General features: G+C 49.2%; 1 protein-coding gene across 10 annotated transcripts in view; it reads right to left on the reverse strand.

Annotated features, from left to right (window-relative positions):
* LOC111853960 (phospholipid-transporting ATPase IA-like) overlaps window positions 1-14,958 on the reverse strand; it is a 99,522-nt gene that overhangs the window by 5,940 nt on the left and 78,624 nt on the right. For all 10 annotated transcript variants that reach the window (XM_072697999.1, XM_072697994.1, XM_072697998.1 and 7 more), the window contains 6 exons: window positions 12,389-12,467; window positions 11,471-11,532; window positions 11,072-11,128; window positions 10,808-10,915; window positions 2,368-2,456; window positions 910-1,002 (listed from right to left, as the gene is read on the reverse strand). In XM_072697999.1, coding sequence (XP_072554100.1) covers window positions 910-1,002; window positions 2,368-2,456; window positions 10,808-10,915; window positions 11,072-11,128; window positions 11,471-11,532; window positions 12,389-12,467 — 488 coding nt within the window. The remainder of the gene's footprint in view (window positions 1-909; window positions 1,003-2,367; window positions 2,457-10,807; window positions 10,916-11,071; window positions 11,129-11,470; window positions 11,533-12,388; window positions 12,468-14,958) is intronic.

Raw genomic sequence — 14,958 nt, forward strand, 5'->3', positions numbered from 1 at the left:
GGACCAAAGCACAATCATACCCGTTGAGACTAGCACTTCAGGGACAAACTCAGCCATTTTCCCGCCGTTTAAGTTAGAGAAGCACCTGACCGCACCAGCGAAACACCAGCACTGGGCCAACACTGGCTTATCGTCACCTTATCCAGTACAATTCCTGCATCTGCCATGAGGAGACTAACAAACCTGTCATGATATACTTCACTGTACATATTTAACACAGTGAGTCCTCTTGGCAGGATATGTTCTAAACCGACACGAACGCAGCGATCCTTCATTGTCTTCGAAAGTCAACACATCAGTGAAGGTCTGTCAAATTCGTCGGCCTATAAAAGGCTGGAACAGACTCGTTTAGTCTCCAGCCAAACCACGCCCCCCCAACTCAATCTTCGCCCCTGGCTAGACACCCCCCCCCCCCTACTGAGTGAACGCTTACAAATGGGCTGTGAAAAACACGCGCACAAAACAAATGACATCAATTACGCTGACAGAGGTGGGAAAAAATGACCCCGCCCTCAGGCCGAATGCAGGCTGATACAGGAGGCCTCAGACCTCGAAAATGGGGTTGGAAATGTCAGTGTTCTGGAATGTGGGCTCAGTGCTTCGCATGATGAAGCAAGCTGAATACACGCATTAAACCAGCTGGCGTATATACACACTCATATATGCGCAGCTCGGTTAAACTGGATTTAAAAATCCTTTTGGACAAACACAAACTCATTACAGTTACTACTGAACTGCTCTGGAGGAACGGTATCAAAGAATAAACTCAACAAAAAATGTACAGAATTGACGGGGATTCTGGCAGAAGTGTCAATTCCTATTCTGTTCACACCAAGAAGTAAAAACATGCAGCACCCCCCATGAACTGTTAGGGAGGATGTTAATTAACACAGGCAGCAGAAAATGTACCTTTTCCCATGAACCACTGCTCCAGGGTCCTGGGACAGGGCCTCCAATTCCTGAACCTCATCCACCAAGGTCTTGAAGTAGACCCGCTTCACCCTGTACAACACAGGACGGTGTGTGACATTCAAATTCATTTATTTAGCAGAGATGTTTGTCCAAAGTGACGTATAAGGGAGGCAGTCTGTATAACACAAGCACATAGCTGTCAAGGAGCCAACTGCAACCACATTGGGATGCTGTGTAAAATGTAAATAACAGAATGCGATGATTCACAAATCATATAAACCCATGTTTAATTGAAAATAGAACAAGGACAACATATCAAATGTTGAAACTGAGAAATTTTATTGTTTTTTTGACAAATGCTCAATTTGAATTTGATGCCAGCAACACCATGACAAAAACCATTGTCTGTGAACAAGTGAAGGATGAAACTCTAACATGCAAAGAAGAAACCATATCTAAACATGATCCAGAAACACCACCGACTTCTCTGGGCCTAAGCTCATTTAAGATGGACTGAAGCAAAATGGAAAACTGTCCCGTGGTCTAAAAAATCTAAATTTCAAATTCTTTTTTTTAGAAATCATGGACAATATACACAGTATACACAGTCCTCCGGGCTAAAGAGGAGACAGACCATCCAGCTTGTTATCAGCGGACAGTTAAAGCCAGCATCCGTGATGGTGTGGGGGTGCATTAGTGCCCACTGAAAACATTTGGTGCATCATGAAACAAAAAATAAGAAAAAAGAGACTCAGAACTGTTGAGATGAAATCCTATATCAGTCAAGAATGGGACAACATTTCACTTTCTAAACTCCAACAACTGGTCTCTTCAGTTCCCAAACGTTTACAGAGTGTTGGTAAAAGAGGTGATGCAACACATTGGTAAACAAGCCCCTGTCCCTTTTTTTGAAACGTGTTGTTGGAATCAAATTCAAATTGAGCATTTATTTGTCATAAAACATTCTCAGTTTCAACACTTGATACATTGTCTTTGTTTTATTCTCAATTAAATATGGATTTATGTGATTTGTAAATTATTGCATTCTGTTTTTACTTACATTCACACAGCATCCCAGCTTTTTTGGAAATTGAGTTGTAGTACATCTAGACTGAGCACCTAGACTGAGCTCCGAATGAATGATCAGGAACAAGTACAAGTTAGCACTGATAGAAGAGCTATGTAGTACATTCGAAGAACTTGACAGAATAACTATTCAAATCAAAGATACCATAAGGAGTAGGTTCTTACTAGAGAATTACAAAATATAATAGTATCTAGTGATGCTTAGAGACCATAACCAAGGGACAACTGATGAAGGCTGAGCAGGTCAGTGATTGGATGGGTGAGAATGGCATCACCCACATCAGCCCATGGCTGTTGCCCAAAGAGTAAAGGGCAAAAGCACAGCCTACAGGTGTTGAAGCTTTGCTGCTACCGGCGGGAGGGACTCACACTTTGTAGGTCACATCAAAGACCAACGACGTGACAGGGATGAAGAACAAGCCCATCCAGAAGACTCCGGAATTGAACATCATGTCCGCCTGCAACAGAGCAGAAAAGACCCCCCCACCCAGATAACTCAGCTGAAACGTAGAATCTGACTAGCAGACAGTAAACTGATATCAGAGGAGACGCAGGAGGCCTTTCAGGTGTCATCTCATCATTTATCTTACAAACAAATGGGAACGGATGCAGTAAGGCGATGAGATCCATCAAGGTAACCGCAGCGCTGCTCAAAGATCCACCGCTATTTGTTACGCCTCTGCCACATCCATGTTTTTGGGGGGTGGGTGGCTTAGCCTGGGTCCTTCCATTAAGGCACTGATAATGATAAAATAACAGCGTTCATTCCGCTTTGGTGCTTTTGCTCGTTCTGACCGGTGCTCGGCTGGGATGGGGGACACTGCCAGACAGAGCCAGAGGTCAACAGAGGCTGTGGCGTGGAAGGCAGCTGATTTAGCACAAGGCAAATAGGTTGTGCGTAGCTGGGGAGGGGGGGGGGGCATGCATGTGAGGGTTGTCTCGCCGCACGGCGTACTCCTGCAGCCCTCCCCACAAAGTCCACTGACCCCCACCCCCAACCATCTTCAAACACTGCCCAGTGCTGTCACCCCTGACCTCCAGCTGTTCCCTGGAGATCCAAAAGGTGTGGGTCGGACTCTTGGCACCAATAAGGATAACCAACCCTCACTGTGGATGCAGTGGTGAGAACTAAAAGCAGATGGTGTCTGAAAAGAGGGTCAGCGGCAGCCACAAAAAAAGAACTAAAAAAAAAAAAGATCATACAGTAACCCTCCCTCAATATGGGGTGTCTTCTTAAAATGCGGTACCAATACATCCAGTTAAATCCATCCATTTATCCTGGTCAGGGTCCCAAGGTGGGCAATTCTAAGCAGCACAGGACATAAGGCAGAGGTCTCCCTGGACAGGAAGCCAGTCCATCACAGGGCACACATGCAAACACCTCTGGCCATGTAGAGAGGCCACCCAGCCCATGGGAAGAAACCAGAGAACCTGCAGGAAACCCACATAACGCATGCAAACTCCAAACACACAGGGTGGATGAAGGATTCAAACCCACAAGCACTGAGACATCAGGCTACCATGCTACCAAAGGAGCCACAGGCACAGAGAACAGCCCAAACACCGTCCCCATCACTCCCACTCGCACGCCACCGCAGGCGCACGCCACCGCATGCCGGAGACATCCGAGGGATTGCAGCAACGCTATTTTGCTAAGGCATTCTTTCCCTTGCAGTTTCCTTTTTAAAAAATACACAATTCATCACGCCACGGATAAGCTGGGCTGTTTAAACAAAGCCGCTAAACGCCAGAAAGGCCTCCTCTGATGTGGGACGTCACCGGCAGCCGGCTCACCGGCCTGTTTTCTTTGGCCCCGGTGGGGCCCCGAAGCCGTCTGTCACTGGAATGTCAAAGAGCAAAAACATATCCTACGTCCTGCAAATTACGGAACACCCTCACATCTACCACACGCCTGCACCCCAGCGCTGACAAAATCCTGCTTCTAATGTGAAACAGAAATATCTGGAGGGGAGGGCGGGGGGGGGGGGGGGGGGTCACACGCAAAAGGATCAGTGTCACAGGTATCAATGGGTGTCAGGTGTTCAGAAGTCCTTCATTATGACAGCATTAGATCATGTGACGAGAACATTTGTAAGACAGCTGGAATTCACAGGCTAAACATATAAATAATAATCATTTAAAAAATATCACATTTTTAAGATAAAATAAAATTTAGTTTTGGTTAAATTACATCAATAAACTTTTTATATATTGAATATCTTTTATCCAACATGTAAAGAATTACTGACTAAAAAAGTAAGTGATTTAAACAAGGAAAGAATTTAACCTGTTTCAAATGCATTTCCATTCAACCTGATCCTTGCAAAGACAAATAAGGAAAATAAAACGTACTGTCCCTGGTTATAAATAACAATAAAAAGTATTTCATAGGAGGAATGTTTTGTTTTAATGATCCAACACAGATCAGATAAGACCATCATCTTCTATTTATCCTTAAATGGGACACACAGCGGAAAGAGCTTGTCATGTCCGTACGACAAAAATGGGATGGGTACCCATGGAGGGGGGGGGAGGTGGGCGCAACGCGAGTTTACACTAATAAACACTGCTCTGGCACAGAGGGTAGGGCTGCTACTGGGGGCGTGTGTGTAACTATGGCCTTCAGAGTCAGGATTTTCCCCACCTTTACCGACGGCAGGTCTAGTGAGGGTGCCAACAGCCCCCGGAGAACCCGGTCAGCGTAGGCAGGCCTGGTGAGGGTGCCAATAGCCCCCGGAAAACCTGGTCAGTGTAGGCAGGCCTGGTGAGGGTGCCAATAGCTCCCGGAAAACCTGGTCAGTGTAGGCAGGCCTGGTGAGGGTGCCAATAGCCCCTGGAGATCCCGGTCTGCGGCAGCAGGTCTGGTGAGGGTACCGACAGCCCCCGGAGAACCCGGTCAGCGGCGGCAGGCCTGGTGAGGGTACCGACAGCCCCCGGAGAACCCGGTCAGCGGCGGCAGGCCTGGTGAGGGTACCGACAGCCCCCGAAGAACCCGGTTGGCGGCGGCAGGCCTGGTGAGGGTGCTGACAGCACCCTGAAGATCCCGGTCAGCGTAGGCCAGCCTAAAAGGCCGTGCCGTCCCACTTCATGATTCGGAGGTGTATTTCAGGGACCTGTCTCTTTATTTCCTGCTCCACATCTCTGCTTTCACTTCCCTTATTCGAGTTCTAAAACAAAGCCCGTCTGGTAGAACGGAGGAAAGAGACTCGCCTCTGTGGGACGAGGCATAAAGATTTACCCTCCTTGGTCCTCTGGATCACAGCCAGTATGCCGTACCATAATGTAGCCATTAAACACCCCCATTCAAACGAGAAGCATGCCCCCCCCCCAGTGGTTTGGCTCCATACTGTCATGCCTGCATAGTGCCACTCACAGTCACCCAGGGTAACACGCCCTACCTTCCCGCTACCTCCTACCTGTGCAGCCGGCTCGGGCCCTACCTGTCCTTTCTCACTTCAGAACACCCCCCTTGATCCCCGATCCCAGCTTTAGTGAGAAGACCAGGTGAAAAAAAGAAGAAAAAAAGCAGTAAATGCTAAATTAGAGTATCAGCCCCCCCCCAGAAGCAGCTCTGTTGGGGTTACAGGAACGAGTCAGCTTACGGGGACATAACACGCATCCTAGCAAGCTGTTAAATAAATTTAGGCCGGGCCGGTAAACTTTTTCTCACGTGAAACACAACAACGGCGAGGCTGATCCCTGTCTGCGATCGTTTAAAGCTGCCTGATTGATGGGGAGATACAGTAATCAGGGCGGCCCACACAAGCATCTGGGAGATAATGCCTGGAAGCAGAAAAAATCCAGAAGTGATAGTGTAGGTGTTGGAATGTTAATTCCCACCATTGTGATGGTAAATATGAAAAGAGGACAATTGGATCTTGCTATTCAGGCCCAGCCTGGGCCTTTGCCTTTGGAAACAAACGGCAAGGGTGGGGGGAGCCACCCCCCCCCCCCAAGTCATATCTGAAAGCCTGTCAGATAGCGGCACCCTTTTTTTATTTAGCATATCTAATCCAAACTTCCCAGACGTGAAGCCAACAGCCACAAGGCTTCTTTGTGGGACAGTTTTTTATTTTGAATCATAGAAGAAAAATAAAGAGGAGAAATTAAATCCTCAGGGGCCTGCTGGTCCTGAGGCCCCCCCCCCCCCCGGAGAGAGCGAAGGCCCCAGCGTGGGCGTCCCAGCCAGACCAGTGAGGCCACACAATGGAACGGAACATGGGGAGCCTGTTTTGGGATCAGGGTGTGTGTGTGTTTATGGGGGGGTGGGGGTAGATGAGCTGGGGCAAATGGGGAGGGGTATTTATAGGTTGGCTCGAATGCATGGCCTCTGCCAAGACTGACCCCCCCCCCACCACCGCCACCCCTACGAGCCTCAACTCAGAGTTTGCCGCTGTCAAAAGGATTTGGTTACAAAGGCCTTAGAAAAGGTTGCCCCTCGCGGGACCCGTGAGGTGTGCGGCCGGACTCTGTGCCCGTCACGGGGAGCAGAACCTCCCCCCCAAACCTCCCATATGTCACCAGAGTGGCTGTAGTGAGCAGAATTCACAATTCATGAACCACCCCCCCAACCAAAACACCCTGCCTCTCAGCAGCTCCAGGACGAAGCTCCACGTTCCACTGAGCAAACCAAACCCATACGGAATACATGCGCGGAGACCCGTTTACACGTTATTCTAAAATTAAAAAAAAACTCATCAAAAGGCCTCCCACATTAAAAATTCTCTCCTGGTGTGAAAGACTGCAGTACATACTAGGGTATTATCGAGAGCTGTCAGTCAAGGACAGAGCCAGTCAACTACCGAGGTCCACGGGTCAAAGGTTACAGGGGGGAGGAGCTTGTGGAAATAAAAGAGGTCGACGGCCATCAAAAGCAGTAGTTGTTTGGCCTAAACAATACTTCCTCAGAGTAATTTGTTCCCACCCCCATGGTCATTATCAAAACATGGTCATTTGTACTGAACTCTCGCTCTCCTAAGCACACCCAATTCATTTTCTGCATTAATTATTTCCATATATAAAACCATTCCACTGCAGTCAAATTAACTGATTTGGTAACACCTTACTTAAGGCCATGTTTTTAGTAATTTATGAACACATGCATAATGAATTATAATGCATTCTTAAAAGCTATTTAAAAAAAGCATTGGACATTATAGCCATGTTCATTATGCATTATGACTGCCTTGAGAAGCACTCTATAATCTATAATGCACTGATGGATACCTTTATGATGCAGTACAAAGCATCCTTAATGCTTATACCAACCATTATCTTGCACTATAAAGGTATCTATAGTGCATTTTAGATGAGAGCTTCCTAAAGCATTCATAATGCATAATAAACATGGTGATAATGTGTTATGCCTTTTGATAAATATTTATAGCCATGTTTATAACCATTCATTTGTTATGAATGTGTTTATGTTACCAAAAACAAAGCCTTAAATAAAGTGTTACCACTATTTTCGTCATTTTTTAAATTGTCTTATTAAAGTGATATATTACCCTGATAATTACACATGGCTTATGCTTTGAGATGTACGGATGTTTATATTGCTAAAAATGGTGAGAGGCTGACATTGGCATTCATCTAGGAGAAGGAGCTTTACCACGCACAGCACCCATATGGATCATGAAGGCCATGCCGTGTTCCTGACCCAGGGCCAGCGTTTCCCAAAAATAAATGATCATAAAGGGTTATGTGCTCTCTGAAGGTGGAGAGACAGAAAGATGATAAATCCTAAAAGAAAACATGAGTTTTCATTCTGCATCACTGTGATAAATGTTTGTTTCATTGATTTACTCATACAGATACATCCCTGTGATGGACTGGCATCCCATCCAGTGTGTACCCCAGCCTTGTGCCCTGTGACGGACTGGCATCCCATCCAGGGTGTACCCCAGCCTTGTGCCCTGTGACGGACTGGCATCCCATCCAGGGTGTACCCCAGCCTTGTGCCCTGTTACAGACTGGCATCCCATCCAGGGTGTACCCCAGCCTTGTGCCCTGTGACAGACTGGCATCCCATCCAGCGTGTACCCCAGCCTTGTGCCCTGTGACGGACTGGCATCCCATCCAGTGTGTACCCCAGCCTTGTGCCCTGTGACGGACTGGCATCCCATCCAGGGTGTACCCCAGCCTTGTGCCCTGTGACGGACTGGCATCCCATCCAGTGTGTACCCCAGCCTTGTGCCCTGTGACGGACTGGCATCCCATCCAGGGTGTACCCCAGCCTTGTGCCCTGTTACAGACTGGCATCCCATCCAGGGTGTACCCCAGCCTTGTGCCCTGTGACAGACTGGCATCCCATCCAGCGTGTACCCCAGCCTTGTGCCCTGTGACGGACTGGCATCCCATCCAGGGTGTACCCCAGCCTTGTGCCCTGTGACAGACTGGCATCCCATCCAGCGTGTACCCCAGCCTTGTGCCCTGTGACGGACTGGCATCCCATCCAGGGTGTACCCCAGCCTTGTGCCCTGTTACAGACTGGCATCCCATCCAGGGTGTACCCCAGCCTTGTGCCCTGTGACAGACTGGCATCCCATCCAGCGTGTACCCCAGCCTTGTGCCCTGTGACGGACTGGCATCCCATCCAGCGTGTACCCCAGCCTTGTGCCCTGTTACAGACTGGCATCCCATCCAGTGTGTACCCCAGCCTTGTGCCCTGTGACAGACTGGCATCCCATCCAGGGTGTACCCCAGCCTTGTGCCCTGTTACAGACTGGCATCCCATCCAGCGTGTACCCCAGCCTTGTGCCCTGTGACGGACTGATATCCCATCCAGCGTGTACCCCAGCCTTGTGCCCTGTTACGGACTGGCATCCCATCCAGCGTGTACCACAGCCTTGTGCCCTGTGACGGACTGATATCCCATCCAGCGTGTACCCCAGCCTTGTGCCCTGTTACGGACTGGCATCCCATCCAGCGTGTACCACAGCCTTGTGCCCTGTGACGGACTGATATCCCATCCAGCGTGTACCACAGCCTTGTGCCCTTTTACGGACTGATATCCCATCCAGTGTGTACCCCAGCCTTGTGCCCTGTGACGGACTGATATCCCATCCAGCGTGTACCACAGCCTTGTGCCCTTTTACGGACTGATATCCCATCCAGCGTGTACCCCAGCCTTGTGCCCTGTTACGGACTGGCATCCCATCCAGTGTGTACCCCAGCCTTGTGCCCTGTGACGGACTAATATCCCATCTAGCGTGTACCACAGCCTTGTGCCCTTTTACGGACTGATATCCCATCCAGTGTGTACCCCAGCCTTGTGCCCTTTACTGCCTGGGATGGGCTCCAGGACCCTCCGCAACCTTGACCATGCAATTAAGAGACATATCACTATGTAACATTGTATAAGACAGCTTTTCGTCTTTGGAGTTAACTGAAATTCTCTTCATGGTAATAAAGTACCTTTCAGTCAAGCAGAGATACAAGGTTTTATGATGCCAGCTTTGTGCGGTTTAAGGAGAATCAGCAACGTGTCTTTTTCTCTGTGGAGTTCCCGGTACCTTCAGGTTTTGCAGGAGCAGGAGTGGGTGGAGGGAGGTGGGGGGTCCACATAGAACTACGAGCCAGGAGCTCCCAGCATTGGGATGACAGCTCAGGTTCGGCTGTGTCCGCAGAGCTGCCGAGACCAGCAGGAGTGCGGGCCTTTGTGGTCGGGGAATGGCTTCCCATCTAATCTGCACGGCTTGTGTTCAGGATTAAGTGCTTCTTGGAGATAATGGCGTGATGATGAAAGCGCGAGGGTTCCTTACTTTTACGAGTCGCATGTGACTATGAAGCTCCAGCACGCCGCTTGTCGCCAACCAAATACGTTATGCTTAAGTGTCAAGTGAACAGAGAGAAGTGCGCCTGATTTAACATTTCTGCCGATGAACACCGGATTTCCCACATCTGGCTCAGTCACACACGTGCGCACAGATTAGGTATCTATATCCTTGTGGGGACTCTCCATTCATTTCTGTGCGCAAAAATGTAATCCTAACTATGACAACCTTAACCCCTACCTAACCTTAACCATAAGTAACCAAACAAAATACAAGACTTTTGACATTTGTTATAGACTATAGACAGATTTCTATAAAATCGAGTTTCCCCTTGTGGGGACTGTAAAAATGTGCAAGCATCTGTCTGGTGCAATTAGATTAACTCTGTGGGGCATAAAGGCCCCAGCTCTGTGCGACACCTTCTTTCTGGGAGCAGTCATACGATCAGCCAATCAGGAGGGATTACATGACTGCTACCCCCCCCATGCCCCCCCCCAGCTGTCCTTGGCGGCCTTCCCTCCTGATAAACAAGGCTCCTGCAGGAAAGGGCACAGGGCCCCAGAAGGCCTCAGAGAGCCACCCTCTTCATTCTATACCGGGGGGGGGGGGGGGGGGCAGATTAGGAGATGACCGCCTCTGTCAGATGGTGCCCCACCCCCCCCCCTCGTGTAAAGCACTGAGTGCCATTTTAGTCAGGGACCATGTTTTGGAAAACACTGCTCAGTGTTTATTTCTAAGTGGTCTGAAGATGGACAGATGGATAGATGTTTACTTGCAGTTATTTCCGCCATTCCATCAGCAGATACCACACAGCCTGGCCTTCACGCACGACTGAGCTCTCAACAGTAACATGCTTAATGCTTTAATTACACCATTAGGAGCTCAGGTGCATTTAAAACCATAATCTGTCCCCCAGGCCTAAGATGGAAGACCACTAGAAGAGCCAGCTGTAGTCCGGTCGCCCCCCCCTGTTAAGCTAAAGACATGGTTTAACCAATCCGGGGTGGCGGGGGGAGAGGGGGGGTCTCTCTTACCTCACCCGACATGTCTGGAGCCAGGGGGATAGCAGGCCAGAGCGAGGCATACACTCCAAAGAACACCACCCACAGGCCAATGCTGCCCCAGATGGCGATGTGGCTGAACTGTGGGAGAGAGCAGAGCCAGGCAGAAAGTGACATCACCCGTGGAATTCACAGCCATGGCAACACAGGGCAACCATGGCAACTGGGGACGTGGATGGGACAGGTGAAAAGTTAAAACTGAGTAGAGGGATGAGGAAATGCACATCCCAGACCTACCATAGTCCAGGACGACGTCTCCAGGCCGGCTTTCAGGCACACGGTGATGACCACATACTGGGAATCAAAGACGGTTACAGAGAGCAATCAGTGGTGTGACCCCATAGCTGATAAACAACCTAAAAGCCGAAAAGGGGTCTTTGTGGTCTGTAAGATAATCACACCCAGAAACCCACTGCAAGAACACTTATGAAATTAAACCGAATCTTTAAAATGTGTAATTGCTGTCAATTTCCTCCATTTGTCTGGTCAAGGTTTTCCCTTTTTAAAAAAAAAAAAAAATCTCAACATCCTCAACGAAATCAGGCAGACCACCTGCGGAGCTGAGCCATGCCCCCCCCCATCCCTATACGAGCATTTCCTCCTGAGCGGACCTTAACACTGCGCCCAGGAACTTACTGTATAAACCATGTTCCCCAGGAGGAGGTAATCTGCCGTCCGTCCGTTTGCAAAGGCTGTATCTGTGGAAAGGATCAACATGCTTTTAGTCAAATATCTGGCTTTTCTTTCCTCCTGTTGGACTCATGTCTGAAAGCATTCCGTTTAGAGAGAGGAAATCACGGGTGGGGGATGTGCAGAGTAAACATTGGGGATGTGCACCGTGCAGAGCACAGGGACAGGCCACGGAGATGTACCGCTACGCTCAACGCAGCCAGCTGGGCCAGTCCCCACTAATTCGGCTCCACTGATGCCACTGAGCTCAAAATGCAACTAATTAAAAACCCGGAACGCGAGCAAAAAAGCGCTCAGCCATGTCCCGCCCGCCGAACAAAGGGGCCTATTAATTTGCCGCCGATGGTCCAGCCGGCCGATGCGTGGGCGCGCCTGCTAGTGCGGGTCCTGCGACTGCCTGGTAACTGGAGGTAATTATTCTAGAAAAATGTATTTCCCACCATTATTGCTTTCCCAGGCTGAGGGCTTGCGTGAGGAGGGCCTTCCTGTCAGCCTGTCAATCAAAGGACAGAGCTTCCTGCTTCGTTTGGGGACCGAGCCTGATTCTGTGTGGTCTTTCGGCAAACCCTCCCGTTACATCTGCAATACACAGACCCCTGCCCCTCCACTTCCATTATCCCGATGAACGGGGGGGTTGTATTTTGAGCACTTCCATTTCTTGCTGTTGCTAATTCATTGTGCCCCCCTACACACACCACCACATTGTGAGAGCAGATGGAGCACCGAGAGACACATTGGGGCCCACAGCGGGTGCAGAGAGGAGGGGGGTGACAATTAAGACGAGGTAAGTATTTTGCTAGCTTTCGCTGAATAGGATACCAAAAAACAAAAAATGCTGCAGGCAGAGGATGGGAGGATACTTACCGTGCTGGAAGGCCTGCAGGGGAAACCAGAAGAGGATGATGGAGTGGAACAGGCCGTTCAGACAATGGCCCCAGAAGACCTGCCACCGAGAGTGGGGGAGAGAGGCATGAGAAAGCTGCTGGTGACCAAGCCGGCCCCGCGACCTCCGACCCCGTGCCTTTATCCCCGCTCAGCGCTCCACTAAGTGCTGATTTTGTCAGCCTCCGAGGCTGAATGGTCCCCCGCTGACGGACACTTTGTATCCACTGTGTCTCTGGGATGGGGGGCGTGAACGCAGACGTGGGGCTCTGACTGTGCAGTGTGTGTGTATGTGTGTGTGAGCTTAACTCATTCAGGACTCCTGTAAATGCCTTTTTCATAAGCAGTTTTAATCTTTTCATTACAGTTAAATGGCAGCCAATGGAAATTCCTCACAAATACAGCTATATGCAGGAGTTACACGCATGCGCACATGTGTGTGCCGGTCTCCGGATAGGACCATTTATTAAAAAGCGGAAAATCAGCGTGGGATGCGCGGGGGCCACGTCTACGCCCCAGCATGTAGGCAGGAACGCGTGCGAAGGCTTGTGGACTTTGGATGCGCGCTTTAATGGGATACTGCACCCCTGCAGTCAGGTCTTCCGAAAAGCACATTATGCACGGGACCCTCCAAGGAAAACAACACTGAGCGGAGCCACCAGACGCGGCTGTGAAGCACGCCCTGTCAAACGTGTGCCCACTGCGCCGCACGTTTCCGCTCCTGTTATTTTTGTATTTTCACCGGGTTTAAAAGTTTAAAATTGATCAAAAGTGACATAAGGCTGTTGAATCAGAAATGCAGTCTTCTTCCAAATGTTTCAGTCTGCTTTTTTTTTAATTAAAATTGAATTACCATGCCCTTTATATGCACCACAGACCACAATCATTCAACATTACAACAACATTCATGAAAAGGATGACAGGCCCAAAACAAACTGTCAAAACGCTTACTCAGGCAAAACCCAGCCATTAACTTCCTTGCTGCATCATGGGTAATGTGAGGCACAGCCAATCACCATTCAAAGTGATGATCAGCTGACCATGACTGTGCGGCGTATGCTTACCATTGACTACATTGTCTGAGATGAACTACAAGTGGGTTTTCAGGGAGAGACATTCATAGGAGAAAGGTGGGGGCTCTCAATATTATCTTATTCCAAACTACCCCTGCTAGGCTTCCTGGGGTTTTTTTGGTCTGACCTCTTGACCCCCGCCCTTGTGTTACAAAAACAAAGTCCAGGTCCCTGTCCAAAAGATCCACCACCCCCGAAACCCCCCCCCAGCACCTCCAAACACACACCCCCAGCCTGCCTACTAGCTGGGAGCTGACACCCCCCAACCATTTCTCTGCAGCCCATGTGTGATTTATTATGTCGATTGGATAAATTACACCGTTTAACCTAATTAGCCCCCTGCACATTGACGCAGGACCCCCCATCCCCAGAAACGCACAGACACCCTCTCCGCACACAGCATGAGGCAGAACAATCCCCACACCAGTGGCTCTAATCCGGGGTGCCCAGACGATCTGATACAGGGACGGCGTTCCTCTACGCAGTCACATTCCATGCTGCCAGAAGAGCCCCCTCCCATTAACCCCCCCCCCCACTGCCCCCCAATGAATACTAATGAAATCAGTAAACGTTCATAACCATTTGTCACAGCAAGCCTGCTGTCTGCCGGCAGGCTGCTCGGGATCCCACAGTGAATGAACAGCCGTGGCCCGGCTCAAGCCAAGGCCTTTGTGTCCCGCTAATTGCTTAAAAAAGCATGAAAGGATGTACTTTACACTCGGCCAAATATTTCCAGCCCCCCCCTCCTCTCCCAGCTCTGAGTGAGGGGGGGAGGACAAAAACAACCCCACAAGTCAGCCTGACAAATACCACAGTGCTGGGGGCCACCCTGCCTGTCTGTGGGGGGGGGCTTCACCATCAGAAATAACAATCATATAAATTATAAGTGAGAAGCTGGCGTTTTGTCAAATGTTCCACACCTTCTGGAATATTCTACACCTCCATGCAAAACTCCACTAAACTCCAAACCCCCCAATGAGACCAGAGGGGGTATGAAAAAACACTCACATTTTCAATTATAATATTATTGCCAAAAAACAAGGTCCAGATGAAAGTATGCTGATTTGAACTATTCCTTCCCACCCCTTTCAGAACATATTTTCATCATCATGACTGTTTTTTTAAAAACAAACTAAATTTTACTTGGCAGATTCGTTATGAGTGCAAAGTCTTTTTTTAGGATCCTACACTAATTTCCTGTGCAGTAATATAATACCAGAGAAATTAAATCTTGTTTAGATAGACAGGCGTAAAGGTCCCAAAGATCCAGCAGGGTCTATGAAGCCAACACACCAGTAGCCACGAAGCATTGCAGGATAAGTGAGGAGTTCCCCATCCCTGCATGAAACTGAAGTGGCAAGCTTTGAGTAAACAAACTTCAGAACATGCGACTGGACACCCTCTTCAGTCAGCCTGCCATAGAGTTCTGGACAGGCCTTTTTGTGGGCCTCCTGACCACCTCGAAAGCCTAAAATCCAT

This window comes from Paramormyrops kingsleyae, chromosome 12, assembly GCF_048594095.1.
Source record: "Paramormyrops kingsleyae isolate MSU_618 chromosome 12, PKINGS_0.4, whole genome shotgun sequence".
In the NCBI taxonomy this organism is placed as follows: domain Eukaryota; kingdom Metazoa; phylum Chordata; class Actinopteri; order Osteoglossiformes; family Mormyridae; genus Paramormyrops; species Paramormyrops kingsleyae.